This window comes from Notolepis coatsorum (assembly GCF_963971535.1).
Source record: "Notolepis coatsorum genome assembly, chromosome: 2".
Classification (NCBI taxonomy): domain Eukaryota; kingdom Metazoa; phylum Chordata; class Actinopteri; order Aulopiformes; family Paralepididae; genus Notolepis; species Notolepis coatsorum.
The window spans coordinates 45,871,612-45,890,388 of record NC_140166.1 but is presented as its reverse complement, the minus strand read 5'-3'; the positions used below and the strand labels follow the sequence as shown (position 1 = coordinate 45,890,388).

Sequence of the window (18,777 nt, the reverse complement as noted above, 5' to 3'; positions counted from 1 at the left end):
TACCCCCCTCAACCCCTGTGTTCAAATACAGCAACACTGACAGAACGGAGAGTTAAATTCTTGTATCACTTTGTAAGCACTTGGAGCAGTAGTACGTATGCAGATTAAGATAGGCACAAGCTCATTATACTGAGCTCACGTTTCAGTTCAAAGATACACAGGCAAAACCGTTTAGCTGACAATCAATTTGCTCCAATCTAACTCTGGTAATTACAGTAAGACACCAATAACACAGTGCATTACTGTAAAGCACATTTATGGTGCAATTGGGAAGGTCAGAGGTCAACATTCTAGTGAATGTGTTGATAGAGCGATGACTGGCTAGCGAAATTAAATACTGTAGCTATAAGTATAGCTGATAATGAATACAGTATGGAAATGGTTCCATCTGAAACAGCACGTAAAGGATAGATAGATAGATAGATAGATAGATAGATAGATAGATAGATAGATAGATAGATAGATAGATAGATAGATAGATAGATAGATAGATAGATAGATAGATAGATAGATAGATAGATAGATAGATAGATAGATAGATAGATAGATAGATAGATAGATAGATAGATAGATAGATAGATAGATAGATAGATAGATAGATAGATAGATAGATAGATTATGCGTGTGTACGTGTGTGTGTGTGTATGTGTGTGTGGGGAGGGGGGGATTGAAAGAAAATGGCATTGTAGGCAAGGTCTATATTCTATAATAATAGTACTTTCCCCTACTTCCAAAATGTATATCAATTTGACCCCAAGAAATGTATTACCAACATTACCATGACAACCGTAACTATTACAGTTTTTTCTCAATTGCTTTGGTGCATTTCTCTGGTCAGAATTAAAGTTCTCATAACTGTTAGTTCAACCTCAACAACATTTGGTCATTTGTGCACATCATAGTAGCAGTTTCTCATTCCTCCGAAACAAATTGCAAATGCTTTTGGACATGCATCAATTGCTTTCATACAATTCTCTGCTGTTTTATAACATTATCATTTGCTTATGTCATGTCAGTCAAAATTAACTATGACTGCTGAATAGTCATTCCCTATAAAACGAATACCGTAAATCCTCTAATAGTGGAGGGTACTCGATTAAAGGACGGGCCTCTTATAATGGACGGGGGTTTGATGCATGCAGACAAATACAGGCCGGTCTCTAATATAAGGTCGCAAAAAAAAGTATTTTTAAAAATTTTCGTGCCGTGATATAGAATGAGATAAACTCTTGCCAATGCAAATCAAGTGGTGCCTCCCGCTACACTGACTACCGTACATTAACGTTTCCCTCTGGTTGGTGTTAGCTTTAGCGCTAGCTAACGTAGTCATAATATCTAGATCTGTGGTGTCACCTGGACGACGTTGACTTTGTTTGCAAACGTTAACGTTCGCTATCTATATGGCGTTGGCAGGCGAGGCTGGCGTTGTCCAGTTGACACATTATTTACAGATCATGATGCTATGATAGCATTAGTAGCTAAAGCTATTGCCTGCATGTTATCAACAAGGTAGTAGTCGAGAAGGTACAACACGCAAAATGGTCCGTGCGGACCCCGCAACCTATAGACAGTTCCAACTTCAGTGTGTGAATTACCTTAATCCCACAATTACTCAACTGCACTCAATATTTAAATACCAATGCTAGTCTAAATAAATGTAGACAGACAATGTACGTATTAAAAAAAGATTATGTCCATGAGTGTCATTTTTAGAAATTAAGGCCTGCCTCTTATATAAGCCTCTCTCTAATAAAGGCCTGGTGCTCTTTGCAGCTGAGGTAAATACAAGACCTGTCCTATATTTGAGGATTTACGGTAGTCCTCATTTCATTGCTTGAGTCATTACATACAACAATTTTGAACTAGTTGTCCAAATCTGTCAATCACGGCCTCGAAGGGTGCAGCCAAATGTTGAGAGAACCACTGTAAATTAAATTACTGTATTCAAACATTTCGTCGGGAGAGCAGGTGTGTATACTGGACAGTAATTCAGCACTAAACAATCTGCACTGCACTACTGCCATTGTGTCATACAAGAACTTGTCACTTTTTACATTTAGACAGCTTTACTGCAGCACAGATTTACTGTATTGTAGTGTAAAGTAGTGTTACAGTAAGGATTTGGCATATTTACAGTATGGTACTGTAATGCAGAATTTTACAAGTGGGAAGCACTGTTATTGTACACTACAGTAATATGGGTTACTGTGAAGCAGTATATCTCATGTTTGCTGTACATTACTGTAATTTTACTCTGCACCACATAGGATTGCAAGACAACCTCGCAGAGGTGGAAGAGGGCCCCTTTTTACTCCGCAACAAGAGGAAGCCATTTGTGCAATGGTGATTGCAAACAATGCCATAAGGTTGAGAGAGATACAAAGCGCTGTTATAGAGGATGACAATATCTTTGGGAATATTGAGATCCACCACCAGTATGTACAGGTAAAACATTTATGTGTTCTATGCATACTCTAATGTTCAGTGCTGTAAACTGGTTACTTTGTGTAGTGCCATGCAGTACACTTACATGACAGTTCATACTGTACAATATGTTGTCCAAAATGCATTATGTTACACAGGAAAAGTTTATAGTTTTTCTCTCTCTCTCTCTTCTGGGATAAAGCGTGTACCAGGGAACCGCTGCACACATTATACGTTGATGAGGCGGGTTTCAATCTGGCAAAAGGTAGAAGGCGTGGAAGAAATCACATTGGACAGAGAGCAACCATTGATGTCCCAGACCAACAAGGAGGGAATATTACAATGTGTACAGTAATGTGTAAAGATTTCAAATGGCTGTACAAATAGTGTATAGTGCTGTCTTGAGCATTTTAAGGTAGTGTCACCAAGATCTGACTTTTTTGCATTGGAAAACACTTACAGAGTGATCTGTCATAATGAAAACATGACAAAGCCATTTGACTATCTTGTTCATAAACAATGGTGTCAGGACTTTTCATTTTGATGACACTGACACTTTCATTGACATGAATACTTGCTTTTGAAGAAGGAACTATCCAAAATAAAAAATAAATTGTATCTGTAATCTGATTACGTCTTTTTTTCTGTCACTGTATCAGATTTCTTAATTATTTTTTTACAGAATCCTGATTTCTGTAATGCCAGTTACTGTAGCCCGTAGCTCCCCAAGCCTGTGGGAGTCGACTGCTAGCATTACTTGCCCTGGACCCATCTGCTACAATGACCTGCTGGCTCGCTGGACCCTGAAGCAGGTGGGCGAATGGAAAGAGAGGACCTTTCGCCATAAATTACACAGCCAGCCAGAGTCACAACAGGTTGCATGAAGACAGCCAGTCTTCACTTCTGTTTGTGGAACTAAACGACCCCCCTTTGGACACATTTGATCCAGTGCCATATGTGAGATCCTGGATTAAAGCAAGACATCATCTCTCATTGTCTTGGGGATGGCAACAAGAAGAAGCTAAGCCAAGGCCTCTGTGGTCTATTTGAAGGTACAGTAAGATAGACAGATAGATAGATAGACAGATAGTTCATTCATTCATTCATTCATTCATTCATTCATTCATTCATTCATTCATTCATTCATTCATAGATAGATAGATAGATAGATAGATAGATAGATAGATAGATAGATAGATAGATAGATAGATAGATAGATAGATAGATAGATAGATGGATGGATAGATGGATAGATGGATAGATGGATAGATGGATAGATGGATAGATGGATAGATGGATAGATGGATAGATAGATAGATAGATAGATAGATAGATAGATAGATAGATAGATAGATAGATAGATAGATAGATAGATAGATAGATAGATAGATAGATAGATAGATAGATAGATATATTGAAAGATAGATAGATAGATAGATAGATAGATAGATAGATAGATAGATAGATAGATAGATAGATAGATAGATAGATAGATAGATAGATAGATAGATAGATAGATAGATAGATAGATAGATAGATAGATAGATAGATAGATACAGTAGATAAGTTGATTGATAGACTGATAGTTAGTCTCACCTGGCCTCTCCCTGATTGATCACCATGTACATCTCCCCAGACATGTCTTCACCCACTGCACCATGGGGCACCAGCAGGCTGACACCTAAGAACACACACACACACACACACACACACACACACACACACACACACACACACACACACACACACACACACACACACACACACACACACACACACACACACACACACACACACACACACACACACACACACACACACACACACACACGCACACGCACACATGTACACACAATACTTTCTTTTTATTCACAGATCAAATCACATGCGCATAGGATTCAAACATTTACAGATATGCTTTTAGGACATGTATGATACAGCAAGCATCTGTCTCTATGAAAATTAGTCTTATAATTACAGCCAAGGCCTCTGATTTGTGTGTCCAGGAAGGCCTGTTCCAAACAGGCTAAAGGGTGAATGCACAACTTATCTCAAGGAGAAGTCTTACCATAAACCATTCAGGCATCATTTGCGAACGTTATACATTCATGCATTTCCTGGTAGCACCTCTCTGACAGCTGTACTAGTGACCTAAATCCACAATATGCTCATGTCAGACAGGCCTTTACAGTATATTCAGTACAGCCGTTCACAGCATGTGCAACAGATTCTAGATGTGGATGTGAATCGTGCAAGATAAATTGTGGGTGATAGTTGTCAGGGTACCACAATGACGGGTTGTACTCTCTTTGGTACTGTACATACACACACGCACGCACGCACGCACGCACGCACACACACACACACACACACACACACACACACACACACACACACACACACACACACACACACACACACACACACACACACACACACACACACACACACACACACACACACACACACACACACACACACACACACACACACACACACACACACACACACACACACACACACACACACACACACACTCATATTCTGCAGTGTGTCAACAGAACTAAGAAATTCACACCGAAGAAGAGAGCAGAGAGTACATCATTATAATAAGAAAAAGCGCTGCTATTACAAAAAAAAGGTTTGCAAGAGTGGAATGAGGAACTACAGATAAACAAAGTATTTTGGCAGTGTCTTCAGGAAAGTGAATATTTTGTGATACCCCTGCCTTCTCTAACGTGCACATTTCCACCAGTTAGCTTTCATTAAATAAACATCTGCCCACTGGTGAGCCCCTATCAACTCTCTAATGGTTCAAGAGCGCCATCTGGTGGCGGATCGGCGGATCGCCCAGGGAAGAAACAGGAAGTGGAAGCTGGTGCTCATTTCAATTTGGTCCGATCACTCGGTAATAGTCCCAGGACTCGAGCTGATCACGACGGATAGTGATCCGTTACCAATAACTCGATAAACAACATGATTAGGACGTATATACTATTATACAACCTGGAAATGGATCGGATATTTCGACATCCCATAATAGAAAAAATTCTGTTCCACGCTCATCTCCCAACGGCGAGAGGAAGCTACGGTGAGCTTCAGCGTTATTTTGTAATGTCTTCTATACTAACTGCTCTAATGATCATATCACCCACACTAGATGAATGATATAACGTTGCCCACAGAATTATAAACGACCCCCCCCCCCCATCCGGTCATCATCAGATCATACGTAGTAACTTCGCACAGATTCCTACCAAACTGTATTTGATCATCAATATAATGCATTTAGGGCTATAAATCAAGTTCTGGAGAAAGCTGCAGAAAACGATAAAAACATGTATAAAACAAAAAAACAACTTATACTTTAGAACGTATTTTAGTATGAATATGTGAATGAAAAAGTATAACGTTGCTACACCTGAACAATAGATATAAGACGTTGAATGGGCCATAGTAATGTCAATTTAGCAATACAATTTTAAAAGTTATAGCCCTGCAAAGAAGGGGAACTTCTCCATGTTAAATAGGGCTGGCGAGGGATGGTAAATTATGAATTTAACCCCGGCGATCAAAGTGTTAAAATCGTGGCCAAAAAAACAAATAAATAAATGTGTATACGTTTTGTATATAAAACTATGAAACTTTTGTAACCTTTTGTTTTTGCAAAATTATGTACTGAATTATGTCTTTTCTTTTTTGTAAATAATGTAATGTAAAAAGCAATTATAAGCCTCGGCTTCAGCCTACACCTTTTCAGTCATTTTCTTTCTTTTATAAATGTTCTACTACTGTACATTGCTTTGTAAAGGAAGACCAAAATAAATTCATTCAACATTAAAAATGCAATCTCTATCTATACACCAGAAACAACGCTATACTATGTACAATCCAGTATTTATGCAAATTATATCGAAAGTGGTTTTGAACAATACAATTGTTACATAGCTCTTTGCCATGGTACAAACAAAAAGGTGCTACCGGTAAACGGCAGCTGATGAAGAGCCATGACTCACATGTGCAAGTGTTCCACTTAAACCTTTCACTACCACCACTCTACCAAAGGGTTAACCCTGTCACTGCGACAATACAGAAGGTTAACCCTTTCACTGCCACAATACAAAGGGTTAATCCTCTCACAACCACACTAGAGAAGGTTAACCATTTCACTACCACAGTGGTAGTGAAAGGGTTTGATTGATTGATTGATTGAATTTATTTGATCATTCATAAAAGATACATATAAAACTGCCCAGCACGAATACATACATTTAAAAAATCATAGAGGTTATTAAAAACACAATAAAGCCAAAAAGCTTATTTCCATTGTGGGACCTCTGACCTCATGGTTAACCTTCTGTAGTGTGGCAGTGAAAGGGTTAACCTTCTGTAGTGTGGTAGGGAAAGGGTTAACCTTCTGTAGTGTGGCAGTGAAAGGGTTAACCTTCTGTAGTGTGGCAGTGAAATGGTTAACCGTCTGTAGTGTGGTAGTGAAAGGGCTAACCGTCTGTAGTGTGGTAGTGAAAGGGTTAACCTTCTGTAGTGTGGTAGTGCAAGGGTTAACATAAGGTTATGTATATAACCAAGTTCTATGAATTATGGTGACGCTCAGCATCATTCTGCACTGTACTTCACTTCGTGCACGAGCACTGAATAAAAAATTCCACCATGTACCTTTACATCCCAACATTCGTCTGGCCACACCCCCATCCGCTTACCTTCATAAGCAGGTGTGTGGTCACCTACTCGCCTCCTTCCCAAACTTTCACCACAAGGCAAGATCAAGGGCCGCAGCGGCGTCTGATGCTGAGCGTCACCATAATTCATAGAACTTGGTTATATACATAACCTTACGTTCTATTTCATTATGGCTTACGCTCAGCATCATTCTGCACAAGAGGAGCTGAGCGGGAGCCATAGCTCGACAAATGTACCCCGCTGAGGCCCCCCACAACCATCAGACCGGGGAGGACCGAGCCCCCCGACCCTCCCTAATGGAGGATACCCTCCCTATTGGAGGCTTACGGGAGGGGCAGATATGCGTGTTGATCTAAAACATGAAAATGGGGCGCCACCCAGACGGGCCGGTTTGAACCGTGCTCGGTGGCCCACCCCAAGGGCGTGAGACCCCTCTACCTATGTTCTGATCTATTCCGTTAACATCCCCCAGATATGAACGAGAATCCGTCGAGACCCAGTAACAGGCTCTCGGAAGAGGGAAAAAAAACCCATCCCAGTTGCTTTATAAAAACGCTGTTTTAATAACAAGTAACCAAGGCGTACTAGTCACCCGCATGATTCTTATCAGAAACACCCCGAGCCAGCACTATGCATGCGTCGGGACACAAAAACATATCAATGGACAGTCTAACCAGACCGCACATTGATCCCTCAAGGCGCCTGGGAGAACGACAAGAAGGGTGTGGTGCACTTCTCCACACTTTTTTATTAAAAAAGAAAGAAACACCGACTGACATGAATCCCACTTGACGCAGCAGAGGATAAAAACTGTTTACATTTTTATATCCCGTCATCCCTACCACAGAGGATAGACGGAACTCCCCAGAGAGACTTCCCACATGAGCCATAGATTGAAAAGCCACGGTAACATTGAGTCATGTGACCAACCGACTCAAGTTACGTGTATATCGAGCGTAGTGGAACCTTAATTCCTACGCTCTATCCCGACACTTGACAATAACAGACCCTACATACGGGTCTAACTCACGGAAGCCATCGTCCAATAGCAACGTGCGTAGTGACGTGTGCTATGACGGGGGGAAACCCAAGACTCAACGCCTGTGATGGGTGCAGAGTCTGGGAAACCCTTCCACCCCCCCCCCCCCCCCCCCTCCCTGCCAAGCCACCTAACAGCTTGGCCCTGACTGAACTAATAAGAGAGGTAATAAACCCCCTGACCAATCAGAAGAGGGAAGGAGGGGTTTATCCGGTACCCCCTCACAAGCCCAACCCTTGCATACAACAACAACAATAGCCATATGATACCTTTAGTAGCAATGCTAATGAATAGCGCAAGCTAATACAATGCACGCTAACCACAGACAATCTGTGAACAGGGTTTATAGCAAGACCAAGTCGCGTGTATGTGTGAATCCTACACCCGCATCCATGTTGTAACACAGAAAAAACATTGATAGAGAGAGAGAGAACGGCTGAGCCGTGGTACGTTTTCATAAGAGCATTACGGCAAACCCAACACAATAGTGTTGTAGCTCAATATCACTGTGTAAGCAACAGAGCCTCTACCTTTATGTGGAGATTCAGGTCGAGGCAGAAAAAACCCTTTTTCAACCGAGTGTAGGCTGCAGGCCTTGCTTAAGCTCTAACATGAATGTAACCCTCCTATCAACCCATACTAGCGAAGATTCACACGTTGCAACCCCATCATATGTTTGGTGAATAAACACACAGTTTGTTAACAAAAAATACAGTCCCCCTTTAGAGGGGACTCTTTATTTCTGAACAAAATCATAGCCGGCCGGGAAGGGAACAGGGGGAGACCACAGGGGGAAAAAGTAACTGGGTCTTAGTGACGCCTGCCACGAGCCGCTCGGGATTTGCCACCTCGGGGAGCCCCGGAGGGACGGTAAACGATCGGCGGCTGGTCTCGACGATCCCTACCGTCGCCTCCGGGTGTAGATGGGCCGGCTGCAGTAGCGGAGGCGCCCTCTCTCCTCCTGGCCTTCTTCACCGAAGATCCAGCAGTGGCGGTGGTGGCAGCGGCGGCCAAGGCGGAGGATCCTCGACGACGTGGCAGCCGTCTGACTCCACCGGCGACATCGGGAGGGGGGAAATGAGGCTGGAGCACGGAGCGCTCCTCCTGCATCTCTCTGCAAGTCGAGGTCATCAACTGCAGGGCCGTCCCGAATAGTCCAGCATCGGAGAGGGGTGCCGTCAGAAGTGGAATTCTCTTCTTCTCCGGCACACAAGCCTGCTCCAGCCAAAGGTGGCGCTGGGTCAGAGTTGCCAGGGCGCGCACTTTCCCAGCGGCTATAGCCTGCGGCTGAATCAGATGCAGGACGGCTCCTGCCGACTGGGCGAGCTGGTCATGTTGTACATCAGTCAGCTCCGTGCCGCCCGTCAATATCCCGGACATGAATCTCGCCAGCTGCGCGATGTTAGACGCGGCAGCTAGAGATTGTGTTCCGGTGATAAATGACTGGTCGCTCCAATATGCCAACCGCCTCGCCGACTTCCCTTGGGGAACCGGCTTCCGTAATGGCTCCCACACCACCTCCGGACAAAGGAGCGCCGCCATCGGCCTAACAAGCCGTGGCACGCCCTCCTTCATACCGTTGACCAAACCCGCCACCCGCGTGACTTGCACGTAGGCAGGAGTAAGGCCTATGATGTGGGAGACCACCTGGCCCTGACGGACATAGGCCGCCATTGAGGGGAAAAATGGGTAGACAACGTCCACCCCTCTCACCGGGCGACGTTGCCATAGATTACCTATGAGATCATCAGGGACAGGAACAGGCAGTGGCTGCGGCAGCGGCACGCCGTTTGCGACTGCCGCCGCCGCCGCCATGAGCTCGGGAAACAAAGCACGCAGTTCCCCCTGCATACTTTCCTCCTCCGAGCCCACGTCCCTCACATGCAGCAGACTACTGGTCAAGGAGCCACATTCTGATGTGGCTGATAGCAGGGCATCCCGCAGACGAGTCAGAGGTTCTACCCCAACATCTTCGAACGAGGAACCCCAAGGAGACATCTCACCCCCCTCCAGTGTTACCTGGACAGGCAGGGAAGATGTCTCCACCGGGCCTTCAAACAAGAACCCGTCCGCCTCTATCATGTAGTCCTCTGTCTCCATCGGGCATCCTCATCTGGCTCCAGCAACTCACCAAAACCAGGCCGTTCGCGTCTGTAAGCCACCATCTTGCGACGGGAGCGAGCTGACGCAAAAAGTTTGCGTCTCAAATCCCCCGCAACCAAGGGAACCGGCCGCCCAACAGCGGACAATTCCCCGGAACCAGAGCCGGAACCAGGCCATCGCACAGGAGACGGCACTGGTGCACCAGCTCCTTGGAGAGGCAAACTACCCATCGGACGCCTACCGGGCGTGGCTGCCGACCACGAGAGAGGTCTCAGCCCCGCTCCAAGACGCACGACGGAGGCGGCAATGGAGAACCGCTGGTGAAGAGTGGCGTTGTGAGCGCGACCCTCCGAAGTAGACATTATGACTTCGTTTTTTTCTGTCGAATATATGAGAGAAGAAAAAAACAAGCAACAATGTAAACACGTCTCAACTTTCTTCAGCTAACAACCTCGTCAAGTGTGGGATCTACCGAAGGCACTTCCTTGTGGTGAAAGTGAAGAAGGAGGCGAGTAGGTGACCACACACCTGCTTATGAAGGTAAGCGGATGGGGGTGTGGCCAGACGAATGTTGGGATGTAAAGGTACATGGTGGAATTTTTTATTCAGTGCTTGTGCACGAAGTGAAGTACAGTGCAGAATGATGCTGAGCGTAAGCCGTAATGAAATAGAACCTTCTGTAGTGTGGCAGTGAAAGGGTTAACCTTCTGTAGTGTGGTAGTGAAAGGGTTAACCTTCTGTAGTGTGGCAGTGAAAGGGTTAACCTTATGTAGTGTGGCAGTGAAACGGTTAACCGTCTGTAGTGTGGTAGTGAAAGGGCTAACCGTCTGTAGTGTGGCAGGGTTAAACCCCTCAGCCAGAAAGGGGGGCTGGAGCAGGCTGGGTTCTGTGGGGCCTCTCCGGCCCCCGCTGCGGGCCCCCTATTACACACACACACAGGAGGGCCTCGGGAGAGAGGGATGTAAGTGCAACGATTCACACAGACTGTTGACCCCTCGAAAACCGCAGCGGCGGTCATCGCAAAAACTCATCCAGTCGCTCCATTTTTGTTGGCCGGTCATGATAAAGAGAGTGACCCCCTGTTTGCCTGAGAGAGCAGAGGGTGTAGTAGAGGAATAACAAGCAGCTACCTGCCTTAGCAACAGCACATATGGATCCTAGCAACAGCTTACATGTGTTTACGGGGATTACAACGAGATAAGGTTTTCACTATAACCATGCGTGTCCACTGTTAGTGGCAGGGTTAACCCTTTCACTGCCACACGACAAATGGTTAACCCTTTCACAACCACACTGCATAATGTTAACCCTTTCACTACCACACTACAGACGGTTAGCCATTTGTAGTGTGGTAGTGAAAGGGTTAACCTTTCCTCTTTTTAAACAACCTAAAATACTTTGATATGAATGTATACCAGATATGTATTTTTATGTTTAACTGCACTTTTCATTCATATCCAACAAGGCAATCAAACAATATTCATCGTAATTTCTTCCGCACAACATTAGGTCAGTTCAGTATAAGATTTAGAGGTCCTACTATTTGGAATTCAAAACCCTCGATAATAAAAATGTGCTCATCTATTTCATCACTCAAATCCAAGCTTAAATATACATTGTTAAATAAATAGCTTCAATCTCATAAAACCATTAATGTCACTTTGTTTTACAGTTTCATGTTAATTTGTTTAGACTAATTATTAATGTTGTTGTTTTTGTTATTATTATTATTACTTTGATTATTATTGTTATTATTATCTTCTTCTTCTTCTTCTTCTTCTTCTTCTTCTTCTTCTTCTTCTTTCGTGTAACGTCAGAGGTCCAACTCCGTATCTTGTAGCCATGCCCTTAACTCTGGTCCCACATCAAAGAGGCTGGCTTCCGAGGGTGGTTTGTATAGTTTGTATTGTATTGTTTTATGAACTTATCCAATGATTTAGTGAGTTGAGGCCCCATATAGGCCCATCTGCGTCTCTTGCCTCTACTCAGCACCTTTATACACTTTCTGAAATGGTGCGAAATAAATAAATTAAATTAAAGGTTAACCTTCTGTAGTGTGGCAGTGAAAGGGTTAATGAAGTTTATGTGCTTGTTCACGTGACAGGTCGGTGATAAGGGAACGTGACTTTTCACTGAATTCGAAGCACGACTTTACTGCTATAATTACAACCACAAGTGTAGTTTTGACAGATTTGTGCTAAACCCGATTCTCCCTTGCGTGTGGCTCCCTTCTGTGACTTCAAGGTGTTGTGTCTCTGCCGTATAGAGCAGCTCACCTGTGTTCGGCACCACCAGCCGCCCCCCCGCGTGGCCGAACACACCCGCGGTCCTCAGCTGCTCTTTGGGGAGGTGGAAGAGCCCGTCGGGGGGGCTGAGCGGGCCCTTCTCGCAGCCCCTCTCCGCCGTGCTGCAGCAGCGGTCTCGGCTCGGGCCCCGGGGGAGGGTCTCCGGGGGCCTCCCCTTGGTGGCGTGGTGGACCTCCGCCCGCTCGGCCACACCTAGTGAAACCATAAAGGAGCTCTGAACTTTGACCTTGATGTCTGGCAGCGGGTCAAAGAGCTCTTTGTCTAGGGTGTCCCGGAAGCAGAGGGGGGTGGTGTACGTCCGTCCCGCCGCTAAGTCGGGCTGCGTCGAGGAGTTGAGGAGCAGCGGGTTGCCTACGGAGAGAGACACAGCGAACACGGTTAGACCCCGTCGTCCGAGACCTGACCGTGGAAAATCAAACTTCACAGCCCAGTCATATGTCCGGGCAAGTGACCAAGGCATGGGGGTAAGGGGGGTACGGGGGGGTAAGGGGGCACAACCTGGACAGAAGGTCCAGGGCCTGGAGCCACAGTCAGGGCGTTAAGATTTAATTACCGAGCACACACACACACACACACACACACACACACACACACACACACACACACACACACACACACACACACACACACACACACACACACACACACACACACACACACACACACACACACACACACACACACACACACACACACACAGCTTGATCTCCATAACCCATCTGCTGGAGTCAGATCCTCCGCACACACACACACACACACACACACACACACACACACACACACACACACACACACACACACACACACACACACACACACACACACACACACACACACACACACACACACACACACACACACACACACACACACACACACACACAACACACACACACACACACACAGTCACCCTCTTGAAGGACAGAGGGGGAGAGGGAGAGAGGACCTGCTGGGGTCTATAGGTGAACTGAGTCCTTCAGCTGCCAGTGGGGACCCCAATAGGGAACCCAATGGGCCCTAGAGGGGGGTCTTCAGCCGCGGCCATTAGACGCGACAAATGCTGCCAAATGTAGCGCGCGCGAGGCGCTCCGTATCGATCTAGTGGGCGGTCGCCCTCAGACTCGCCGTGCCAAGAAAGGCGGGCGGAGTCACACAGTCCTTGCCGCTCCTCCAGCTGTTGCCTGGCAAGGGGTGCGAGGTGGGAGGCTAATGTTGTTTTATTTTTAGGGAAATCGTTAATTACCGGGGCTCTCTCAGTCCGTGTCGGCTGTCGGGTTGGTTTGGTTTTCAGCGCCGAATTTTAACCAGCTCTTCTTGCATCGTTTTTACCTTCTCCGGTCGAATTCACAATATATATACGATGAAGATACGAATGTAACACGGTGCGATGTATCGTTTCTGACGTAGGAAAGGAAATAAATGACAAGCGTGAGTAGATGTAATGGAGGAAAACGTGTTCGGGTAATTGCTATGAAACTACTGCAGTGTGTGTGTGTGTTGTGTGTGTGTGTGGGGAAAGACAACTCATTTGTCATTCATGAAGAACTAGCTAAATCAGGAGGTGTGAGGAGAGATGGAGGTTGCACTAGAAATAAATCCCACCTAATGCGCTCCGGGCGGGGAACTGTACCCAGCAGCGGACGCTGCCCCTTCAAGCCCGCATTCCATCAGCGCTGCATTTCAGCCACTTCTCCCCCTCTGGCCCGGCGGAAAAGAATCAGATTATCGCTGGAGTGTGCATCTTTAAGAACGGCACCGTGTGGAGCGGGAAAACAGCAGTGGAGGAGGGATGAGAGGAGTTAATGAAATGGACCTCAGGTTGAGGTCCTTGAGGGATCGGTTTGGAATTGGACCTCTGATTAAAAATCACTCAGAAGCAGAAGTAATGCAGAGAGACAGGGGGGGGGGGGGGGGGGTCAGGTCCAAAAGGACTCATTCATCACCATTCTGCATTACACCAGCTGCTTCAGGGGGGGGGGGGGGGGGGGGGGGGTTTGAGTGACTTTTCCAAAACGTTTTTTTTTATAGATTTTTCAAGCAATTATTAGGAAGCTACTGATTTCCAAGTAAAGGGGAACTACAGTATGCCCCCATTTCAGAATTCATACATGTTAATCCAGTCTAAAATGGTACAAAAATATTTGTGAAAATATCTCAACTCTCTCCCAAATCGACGAAACTCAAACGTGTGATGTCATCAAGTGTAAAGTCTGAAGCTGCTCCATAGACGATGAATTTGGGGAGGTTTTTATAGGCGACACTGAGAGCACACCATGGGAATGTTCATAGGTACATTACTGTTACGTTCCCAGGGCCCGGCCCTGGCTGGGCCGGGCATGAGAATGACAGTGGACAGTTCTCTCCTCCTGACATTGGCTCCCTACCTCCCTCTGGTGACCTAAGCCCGATGGTGCGGTCGGCCATCTTATGTTGGTTTCAAATAATTGAGTGGATTTCTAATTATTTGTTATCCTGGGCCATTCATGTCTGTGTTTGATGTCGTCCCCTGTCTGGTAATTGTGTGTGTCATTGCTTGGTGTCTAGTTGTGTTTATGGTGTCAATGCTTTTGTGTCTAGGTGTTGTTTGTGATTCTGTGTTTTAGACTGGGTTGGCAGGTGTGGCCAATTGTAATTAGTCAGTGTATATATGTGTGTTCGGTCTGCTTCTCTGTGTGGTGACATTACTCCTCCGTTCCCTCTGTTCCTGTCGACGTCGTCCTCACCCTGTAGTGTGGTTCTTGTCTAAGTAGGTTTTCGATAGTATTCTGTTTTGTTGCCTTTTATGTTTGTGTGCACAGTTCGTTGTTCATCAGTGCCAGCTCGGCTGAGTCTGTTTTGTTCTTTTGTAACGTGCCTTGTTTACCGTGCTCTGCAAATACATTTGATTATTTACTACTACTTCGTCTCTGCCTCCTGTCTCGACATCTCTTCCCTCTGTGATTGCGTTCTCACCCTCTCAGCACCCCTAATCCTAACACATTACTACTACTACTACTACTATAGAATAACATTTACAGTATTTGGATATAAAACAAAAAACAAGCGTTCTGTGGGTCCACAGAATCCGTCTCCTATTCGTTGTCAATGGAGCAGCTCCAGACGTGATACTTGATGACGTCACAAGTTTGATTCTTGATGATGGTTTCTGGAGCTTTGAGAGAAGAGAGTAGCTCATGTTCACACATATTGATTGAACTGTCTCAGGCCGTGGAAATAACACCATTCATTGTTTTATTTGAGTGGTTTTCCCCTTTAAATACACATTTAAAAAAAAATCCTCTCCCTTGAGAAGATATATCATCTTCAGATATGTCTTTATGTAAAATATGGTAAAAACAGGTAACAAAACAACCAACAACATAAACAAAACTAGGTTCATGTATAACACTATTAAACATGTCCCTGCCTATAAAACAGACTGGAGGAGAGGAGGGAGGGAGGGAGAGAGAGAGAGAGAGAGAGAGAGAGAGAGAGAGAGAGAGAGAAGAGAAGAGAGAGAGAGAGAGAGAGAGAGAGAGAGAGAGAGGAGAGGAGAGAGAGAGAGAGAGAGAGAGGTCTATATACTTCCAAGTGCTCCTTGGCCCCGGGGGGAGAAGCGCAGGCGGCCAGCGGAGGGGGAGAGAGAGAGAGAGAGAGAGAGAGAGAGAGAGAGAGAGAGAGAGAGAGAGAGGCAGCCAGCGGAGGAGAAAGAGAGAGAGAGAGAGAGAGAGAGAGAGAGAGAGAGAGAGAGAGAGAGAGAGAGAGAGAGAGAGAGGCCAGCGGAGGAGAGAGAGAGAGGCGGCCAGCGGAGGGAGGGAGAGAGAGAGAGACGAGAGAGAGGCAGCCAGCGGAGGGGAGAGAGAGAGAGAGGCAGCCAGCGGAGGGAGAGAGAGAGAGAGAGAGAGAGAGAGAGAGAGAGAGAGATAGAGGAGAGAGAGAGAGAGGAGAGAGGCAGCCAGCGGAGCAGAGAGGAGAGAGAGAGAGGAGAGAGAGAGAGAGAGAGAGAGAGAGAGAGAGAGAGAGAGAGAGAGAGAGAGAGAGAGAGAGAGAGAGAGAGAGAGAGAGAGAGAGGTCTATATACTTCCAAGTGCTCCTTGGCCCCGGGGGGAGAAGCGCAGGCGGCCAGCGGAGGGAGAGAGAGAGAGAGAGAGAGAGAGAGAGAGAGAGGGGAGAGAGAGAGAGAGAGAGAGAGGCAGCCAGCGGAGGAGAAGAGAGAGGAGAGAGAGAGAGAGAGAGAGAGAGAGAGAGAGAGAGAGAGAGAGAGAGGCCAGCGGAGGGGAGAGAGAGAGGCGGCCGAGCGCGGAGGGGAGAGAGAGAGAGAGAGAGAGAGGCAGCCAGCGGAGGGGAGAGAGAGAGAGAGAGGCAGCCAGCGGAGGGGAGAGAGAGAGAGAGAGAGAGAGAGAGAGAGAGAGAGAGAGAGAGAGAGAGAGAGAGAGAGAGAGAGAGAGAGAGAGGCAGCCAGCGAGCAGAGAGAGAGAGAGGAGAGAGAGAAGAGAGAGAGAGATGAGAGGAGAGAGAGAGAGAGAGAGTGAGAGAGAGAGGCGGCCAGCGGAGGAGAGAGAGAGAGAGGCAGCCAGCGGTCGGAAAGAGAGAGAGAGGAGAGGCGGGCCAGCGGAAGAGAGAGAGAGAGGCGGCCAGCGGAGGAAAGAGAGAGAGAGAGAGGCGGCCAGCGGAGGGAGAGAGAGAGAGAGAGAGGCGGCCAGCGGAGGAGATTGAGAGAGAGAGGCGGCCAGCGGAGGAAAGAGAGAGAGAGAGAGAGAGAGAGGCGGCCAGCGGAGGGGAGAGAGAGAGAGAGGCGGCCAGCGGAGGAGAGAGAGAGAGAGATGGAGAGAGAGACAGACTGGAGGAGAGAGAGATGAGAGAGAGACTGGAGGAGTGAGAGATGAGAGAGACTGGAGGAGAGAGAGATGAGAGAGAGAGAGAGAGAGAGAGAGAGAGAGAGAGAGAGAGAGAGAGAGAGAGAGAGAGAGAGAGAGAGGAGCGGGAGCGAGAGAGGGGAGCGAGAGGAGAGAGAGAGAGAGAGAGAGAGAGAGAGAGAGAGAGAGAGATGATATTCCAAAAAAGGCCCAGCCTACAACAACAAAAACACAAATTCCTCCTAGACACAATTTCCCTAGAACACACAAAAAACTACACATATCTCGGCCTAAACATCAGTGCTATAGGGAACTTCAATCAAGCTGTGAAACGACCTGAGAGACAAAGCAAGAAGGGCTTTTTATGCCATAAAAAGGAACATCATATTAGGACATTCCAGTCAAAATCTGGCTCAAAATATTAGACTCCGTCATAGAACCGATTTCCCTATATGGTTGTGAAGTCTGGGGCCCACTTGCAAACCAAGACTTCACCAAATGGGACAAACACCCAATTGAGACTCTGCATGCAGAATTTTGCAAATCCATTCTCCGCACCCAACGGAAAACGCCAATAATGCATGCAGAGCAGAAACTAGGAAGATACCCACTAATCATAAAAATTCAAAAAAGAGCATTCAAATTCCAAACACCTAAAAGAAAGCGACCCAGACACACTCCACAACATAGCCCTCACCCACAGAGAGACCCTCGATAGATGCCCACTCAGCCAGATGGTTCTGGGACTCTGCTCACAAACACAAGCAGAACCACCAGACAGTAACCACACTGGACTAAATCAAATTATAAGAAACAAAAAGAAAACTATCTGACACATTGGAAAGAAACAACCCAAAACCAGAGCAAATTGAAATGCTATTTGGCCCTAAACAGAGAGTACACAATGGCAGAATACCTGAGCACCGTGACTGACCCAAAACTAAGAAGATCCTTGACTAGGTACAGACTCAGCGAGCACAGCCTAGCCATTGAGAAAGGCCGCCATAGGCAGACCTGGCTCCCAAGAGAAGACAGACTATGCACCCACTGCACACAAGATGAGGTGGAAACCGAGCTCCACTTCTTAACAACTTGCCCCACTATACCAAGACATCAGAGACATATACTTCCCACAAATTGCAAACACCCAAAGAGGACTTTGAAACATGGACAATAACTCAAAACTCCCATACCTACTGGGAGAAATACAAGAATGTGCAAACACAGCAGCAAGATTTGTGAGCTGCTGTGACAAGAAAAGGACATCCAGCGGAATGCAACCACCATAAAGACTGTACTAGAAATTCCGTCTGTAATGTACTGATTTATTTTGTTTTCTCTGTTTGATTGTTTGTTTTGTTTGGCTTTGGCA

The 18,777-nt window shown here is 46.2% G+C and overlaps 1 protein-coding gene across 1 annotated transcript in view; it reads right to left on the bottom strand.

Annotated features, from left to right (window-relative positions):
• unc5db (unc-5 netrin receptor Db) overlaps positions 1-18,777 on the bottom strand; it is a gene marked incomplete at both ends in the record, with an annotated part of 422,972 nt that overhangs the window by 87,378 nt on the left and 316,817 nt on the right. The window contains 2 exon segments of the mRNA XM_084308131.1: positions 4,021-4,105; positions 12,541-12,921. Of these exon segments, the coding sequence (XP_084164257.1) occupies positions 4,021-4,105; positions 12,541-12,921 (466 nt within the window).